Source organism: Oncorhynchus keta, chromosome 19 (assembly GCF_023373465.1).
Source record: "Oncorhynchus keta strain PuntledgeMale-10-30-2019 chromosome 19, Oket_V2, whole genome shotgun sequence".
Lineage (NCBI taxonomy): Eukaryota > Metazoa > Chordata > Actinopteri > Salmoniformes > Salmonidae > Oncorhynchus > Oncorhynchus keta.
The window spans coordinates 86,200,149-86,207,481 of record NC_068439.1 but is presented as its reverse complement, the minus strand read 5'-3'; the positions used below and the strand labels follow the sequence as shown (position 1 = coordinate 86,207,481).

The 7,333-nt window shown below is 48.6% G+C and overlaps 1 protein-coding gene across 1 annotated transcript in view; it reads right to left on the bottom strand.

The window, feature by feature from the left end:
- The window catches only part of LOC118383766 (ensconsin-like), a 102,561-nt gene that overhangs the window by 59,305 nt on the left and 35,923 nt on the right, over positions 1-7,333 (bottom strand). The window contains exons 2-4 of the mRNA XM_052471703.1: positions 4,128-4,241; positions 3,359-3,433; positions 836-999 (exon numbers count right to left, since the gene is read on the bottom strand). Of these exons, the coding sequence (XP_052327663.1) occupies positions 836-999; positions 3,359-3,433; positions 4,128-4,241 (353 nt within the window). The remainder of the gene's footprint in view (positions 1-835; positions 1,000-3,358; positions 3,434-4,127; positions 4,242-7,333) is intronic.

Here is a 7,333-nt window from a genome sequence, read left to right as displayed (position 1 = left end):
TACATAGGAGTACAGAGGCCCATTATCAGCAACCATCACTCCTGTGTTCCAATGGCACGTTGTGTTAGCTAATCCAAGTGTATCATTTTAAAAGGCTAATTGATCATTACTAAAGCCTTTTGCTATTATTTTATCGCAGCTGAAAACTGTTGTCCTGATTAAAGAAGCAATAAAACTGGCCTTCTTTAGAGTATCTGGAGCATCAGCATTTGTGTGTTCGATTACAGGCTCAAAATGGCCAGAAACAAAGACCTTTCTTCTGAAACTCGTCAGTCTATTCTTCTTCTGAGAAATGAAGGCTATTCCATGTGAGAAATTGCCAAGAAACTGAAGATTTGGTACAACGCTGTGTACTACAGAACAGCGCAAACTGGCTCTAACCAGAATGGAAAGAGGAGTGGGAGGTCCCGGTGCACAACTAAGCAAGAGGACAAGTACATTAGAGTGACTAGTTTGAGAAACAGACACCGCACAAGTCCTCCACTTGCAGCTTCATTAAATAGTACCCACAAAGCACCAGTCTCAATGTCAACAGTGGAGAGGCGACTCCGGGATGCTGGTTTTCTAGGCAGAGTTGCAAAGAAAAAGCCAAATCTCAGACTGGCCAATAAAAATAACAGATTAAGATGGGCAAAAGAACACAGACAGTGTCCAGTGTCCAGTGTCCAGTGTCCAGTGTCTGTGTTCTTTTGCCCATCTTAATCTGATCTTTTTATTGGCCAGTCTGAGTTCCTTTGCAACCAGAGTCGTCTCTTCACTGTTGAGACACCACAGTGTGTGTCTAGTGTATTCAGTGTGTGTAGTGTGTACAGTGTGTAGTGTGTGTGTCCCTCACCTTCTCTTCCTCCAGGTTCTGTCTTCTCTTCTCCTCCACAGCAGATCGTCTCCTGTCCTCCTTCCTCCTCTGTTCCTCCATCTTCCTCTTCCTCTCCTCCAGGTGTTTGTCATAGTAGTGTCTGGCCCTCTCCTCCCTCTCCTGCCACACAGCCTCCCTGGCAGCTGACACACAGTAAGGCTTGGTGTTGGGGGTCAGGTAGTAGACAAGAGTCTGATGTAGTAGTGTAGCTTCCCTCTCTCTACATGACTAAGGGAATGTGGTATATTGTAGTGTAGCTCCTCTCTCTCTCTACATGACTAAGGGAATGTGGTATATTGTAGTGTAGCTCCTCTCTCTCTCTACATGACTAAGGGAATGTGGTATGTTGTAGTGTAGCTCCTCTCTCTCTCTACATGACTAAGGGAATGTGGTATGTTGTAGTGTAGCTCCTCTCTCTCTACATGACTAAGGGAATGTGGTATGTTGTAGTGTAGCTCCTCTCTCTCTACATGACTAAGGGAATGTGGTATGTTGTAGTGTAGCTCCTCTCTCTCTACATGACTAAGGGAATGTGGTATGTTGTAGTGTAGCTCCTCTCTCTCTCTACATGACTAAGGGAATGTGGTATGTTGTAGTGTAGCTCCTCTCTCTCTACATGACTAAGGGAATGTGGTATGTTGTAGTGTAGCTCCTCTCTCTCTACATGACTAAGGGAATGTGGTATGTTGTAGTGTAGCTCCTCTCTCTCTACATGACTAAGGGAATGTGGTATGTTGTAGTGTAGCTCCTCTCTCTCTACATGACTAAGGGAATGTGGTATGTTGTAGTGTAGCTAGCTCTCTCTCTCTACATGACTAATGGGAATGTGGTATGTTGTAGTGTAGCTCCTCTCTCTCTACATGACTAAGGGAATGTGGTATGTTGTAGTGTAGCTCCTCTCTCTCTACATGACTAAGGGAATGTGGTATGTTGTAGTGTAGCTCTCTCTCTCTACATGACTAAGGGAATGTGGTATGTTGTAGTGTAGCTCCTCTCTCTCTACATGACTAAGGGAATGTGGTATGTTGTAGTGTAGCTCCTCTCTCTCTACATGACTAAGGGAATGTGGAAGTGTAGCTCCTCTCTCTCTACATGACTAAGGGAATGTGGTATGTTGTAGTGTAGCTCCTCTCTCTCTACATGACTAAGGGAATGTGGTATGTTGTAGTGTAGCTCCTCTCTCTCTACATGACTAAGGGAATGTGGTATGTTGTAGTGTAGCTCCTCTCTCTCTCTCTACATGACTAAGGGAATGTGGTATGTTGCAGTGAAGGTTCACTGCCCCCGTTACCATGGTACCCAGGTTACATAAAGGGGGTCAGGGGTTGTGTGTGGGGGGCGACGACTGTGAACAGGATGTTTTGGCGTGCGTGTGTGCGCCTAGCAGAGAGGGATTGTCTTTGTGTTGTTCAGGACTAAAGCCTAGTCACATGACCCACAGAATGTGGATTTGACAGCTGCTCCAGCCCCTCTCCCCAACAGACACACAGTTTGCTCCAGCCCCCCTCCCCAACAGACAAGGGAAGTTTGCTCCAGCCCCCTCCCCCAACAGACACACAGTTTGCTCCAGCCCCCCTCCCCCAACAGACACACAGTTTGCTCCAGCCCCCCTCCCCCAACAGACACACAGTTTGCTCCAGCCCCCCTCCCCCCAACAGACACACAGTTTGCTCCAGCCCCCCTCCCCCAACAGACACACAGTTTGCTCCAGCCCCTCTCCCCCAACAGACACACAGTTTGCTCCAGCCCCCCTCCCCCAACAGACAACAGTTTGCTCCAGCCCCCTCCCCCCCAACAGACACACAGTTTGCTCCAGCCCCCCTCCCCCAACAGACACACAGTTTGCTCCAGCCCCCCTCCCCCAACAGACACACAGTTTTCTCCAGCCACCCCCTCCCCCAACAGACACACAGTTTGCTCCAGCCCCCCTCCCCCAACAGACACACAGTTTGCTCCAGCCCCCCTCCCCAACAGACACACAGTTTGCTCCAGCCCCCCTCCCCCAACAGACACACAGTTTGCTCCAGCCCCCCTCCCCCAACAGACACAGTTTGCTCCAGCCCCCCTCCCCAACAGACACACAGTTTGCTCCAGCCCCCCTCCCCCAACAGACACACAGTTTGCTCCAGCCCCCCTCCCCCAACAGACACAGTTTGCTCCAGCTCCCCCCCCTCCCCAACAGACACACAGTTTTCTCCAGCCCCCCTCCCCCAACAGACGCACAGTTTGCTCCAGCCCCCCTCCCCAACAGACACACAGTTTGCTCCAGCCCCCCCTCCCCCAACAGACACACAGTTTGCTCCAGCCCCCCCCCCAACAGACACACAGTTTGCTCCAGCCCCCCTCCCCAACAGACACACAGTTTGCTCCAGCCCCCCCCTCCCCCAACAGACACACAGTTTGCTCCAGCCCCCCCAACAGACACAGTTTGCTCCAGCCCCCAACAGACACACAGTTTGCTCCAGCCCCCCCCAACAGACACACAGTTTGCAGTATACACACCAGTCTGTTTCTCCCTCTCCTCTCGACGCTCCCGGGCCAGTCTCTGTCGCTCGTCGATCTTGAGGACCAACGGCTCTGTAACATAAACACAACGTTTAGAGAATGCAACTAACACACACACTCCAGATCTAAGTTTCCAACTAACACACACACTCCAGATCTAAGTTTCCAACTAACACACACACTCCAGATCTAAGTTTCCAACTAACACACACACTCCAGATCTAAGTTTCCAACTAACACACACACTCCAGATCTAAGTTTCCAACTAACACACACACTCCAGATCTAAGTTTCCAACTAACACACACACTCCAGATCTAAGTTTCCAACTAACACACACACTCCAGATCTAAGTTTCCAACTAACACACACACTCCAGATCTAAGTTTCCAACTAACACACACACTCCAGATCTAAGTTTCCAACTCACACACACACTCCAGATCTAAGTTTCCAAATCACACACACACTCCAGATCTAAGTTTCCAACTAACACACACACTCCAGATCTAATTTTCCAACTAACACACACACTCCAGATCTAATTTTCCAACTAACACACACACTCCAGATCTAAGTTTCCAACTAACACACACACTCCAGATCTAAGTTTCCAACTGTACAGACACACAGAGAGAAAGAGGGATAAAACACACAGACAGACACATAGACAGACAGACAGAAAGAAAGAGGGATAGACACACAGACAGACAGACAATGAAGAGGTGATAAAAGGAGGATAGAATAGGAGAAGGTTAAAGGTCACCTGGTTTGTTAGCAGCATTGTTGCTGGGAGTAGGTGATAATGTTACGGTCGGGGTGGAGGACTGGGTCTGACCCGACCATCTCCTCTCCTCTGCTTTGGTCTGAGAGTCAGAGACTGAGGACAGACAGACACACAGCGGTCAGCTGGGAAGTGTTGTATTGATCGGCTGACTGGTTGACTATCAGAGGGAAGTGTATTGATCGGCTAGTAGAGTGCTCCACGACTTCAACCACTGTCATGACTCTCCTGTGAGGATACAGAGGATCAGCACTCCAGGGCTCGCTCTCTCCCGCAGAGAGGGGGTTTTATGAATGATGAAATATGGAAAATGTACGTATATTTTGTGATGTCATTAAAAAGTTGCTTGAAGACGTTATGAGGAAAAAAACGATGTAACTTAGAGAGTTTTCATACGGTGTTTATCAGGTTGACTTTACGTTGATTAGGCAGAAGACGGTGTTTATCAGGTTGACTTTACGTTGATTAGGCAGAAGACGGTGTTTATCAGGTTGACTTTACGTTGATTAGGCAGAAGACGGTGTTTATCAGGTTGACTTTACGTTGAATATTCAGTTCTTGCGGATCCAACGATGATGTGGTGTTCAGAATGAGGCCGATGAGGTAATAATTAGAAGTGACTAATTGATGTAAAAGATCTGTGTATCTTTAGAGTTCAATTCAGGAGACGGCAACTCTTCCCGTGGTCCCCAAATTCCTAATAAGTTAATTGTTACATGATTAATACATTTAAACAATAAAACAATTAATTTATATTAAATAATAATTTAACGTAGGTCATTATTTGATCAAATAAAAGTCATGACATTAACGTCACGACAACACACAGAGCAGCCACCCACGCAGAGCAGCCAGCCACCCACGCAGAGCAGCCAGCCACCTGCGCAGAGCAGCCAGCCAGCCAGCCAGCCAGCCACATGCACAGAGCAGCCAGCCAGCCAGCCACATGCACAGAGCAGCCAGCCAGCCAGCCACCCGCACAGAGCAGCCAGCCAGCCAGCCACTGCACAGAACAGCCAGCCAGCCACACGCACAGAGCAGCCAGCCAGCCAGCCACCCGCACAGAGCAGCCAGCCAGCCACCCGCACAGAGCAGCCAGCCACCCACACAGAGCAGCCAGCCACCCACACAGAGCAGCCAATCAATCTTCCCTGTGACCAGCCCTGTCTGGAACTGTGAGGAGTAACAGCCTAACCTACACTACCGTTCAAAAGTTTGGGGTTACTTAGAAATGTCCTTGTTATTGAAAGAAAAGCTTATTTTTTTGTCCATTAAAATAACATCAAATTGATCAGAAATACAGTGTAGACATTGTTAATGTTGTAAATGACTATTGTAGCTGGAAACGGCTGATGTCTAATGGAATATCTACATAGACGTACAGAGGCCCATTATCAGCAACCATCACTCCTGTGTTCCAATGGCATGTTGTGTTAGCCTTTTAAAATGATAAACTTGGATTAGCTAATTGTTCATTAGAAAATCCTTTTGCAATTATGTTAGCACAGCTGAAAACTGTTGTCCTAATTAAAGAGAGCAATACAACTGGCCTTCTTTAGACTAGTTGAGTATCTGGAGCATCAGCATTTGTGGGTTCGATTACAGCCTCAAAATGGCCAGAACCAAATACCTTTCTTCTAAAACTTGTCAGTCTATTCTTGTTCTGAGAAATTGAGGCTATTTCATGTGAGAAATTGCCAAGAATCTGAAGATCTCGTACAACGCTGTGTACTACTACTCCCTTCACAGGACAGCACAAACGGGCTCGAACTAGAATAGAAAGAGGTGTGGGAGGCCCCGATGCACAACTGAGCAAGAGGACAAGTACATTAGCGTGTCTTGTTTGAGAAGCAGACGCCTCACAAGTCCTCCACTTGCAGCTTCATTAAATAGTAACCACAAAGCACTAGGCTCGACGTCAACAGTGAAGAGGCGACTCCGGGATGCTGGCCTTCTAGGCAGAGTTCCTCTGTCCAGTCTCAAAGTCAACAGTGAAGAGGTGTCTCCGGGATGCTGGCCTTCTAGGCAGAGTTCCTCTGTCCAGTCTCAACGTCAACAGTGAAGAGGTGTCTCCGGGATGCTGGCCTTCTAGGCAGAGTTCCTCTGTCCAGTCTCAAAGTCAACAGTGAAGAGGTGTCTCCGGGATGCTGGCCTTCTAGGCAGAGTTCCTCTGTCCAGTCTCAAAGTCAACAGTGAAGAGGTGTCTCCGGGATGCTGGCCTTGAGGCAGAGTTCCTCTAACCAGTCTCAAAGTCAACAGTGAAGAGGTGTCTAGGGATGCTGGCCTTCTAAAGAAAAGTTCCTCTGTCCAGTCTCAAAGTCAACAGTGAAGAGGTGTCTCCGGGATGCTGGCCTTCTAGGCAGAGTTCCTCTGTCCAGTCTCAAAGTCAACAGTGAATGGAGGTGACGGGATGCTGGCCTTCTAGGCAGAGTTCCTCTGTCTCCTGTGTCTCCGGGATGCTGGCCTTCTAGGCAGAGTTCCTCTATCAGTCTCAACGCTAACAGTGAAAGGTGTCTGCCGGGATGCTGGCCTTCTAGCAGAAACTCTGTCCAGTCTCAACGTCAACAGTGAAGAGGTGTCTCCGGGATGCTGGCCTTCTAGGCAGAGTTCCTCTGTCCAGTCTCAAAGTCAACAGTGAAGAGGTGACTCCGGGATGCTGGCCTTCTGAGAAATTGAGTTCCTCTTCAGTCTCAAAGTCAACAGTGAAGAGGTGTCTCGGGATGCTGGCCTTCTAGGCAGAGTTCCTCTTCAGTCTCAAACGGGTCAACAGTGAAGAGGTGTCTCCGGGATGCTGGCCTTCTAGGCAGAGTTCATTCTGTCCAGTCTCAAAGTCAACAGTGAAGAGGTCCTCCGGGATGCTGGCCTTCATTAAAGAGTAACCTCTGCACAGTCTCAACGTCAACAGTGAAGAGGTGTCTCCGGGATGCTGGCCTTCTAGGCAGAGTTCCTCTGTCCAGTCTCAAAGTCAACAGTGAAGAGGTGTCTCCGGGATGCTGGCCTTCTAGGCAGAGTTCCTCTGTCCAGTCTCAAAGTCAACAGTGAAGAGGTGTCTCCGGGATGCTGGCCTTCTAGGCAGAGTTCCTCTGTCCAGTCTCAACGTCAACAGTGAAGAGGTGTCTCCGGGATGCTGGCCTTCTAGGCAGAGTTCCTCTAGCCAGTGTCTGTATTCTTTTACCATCTTCATTTTT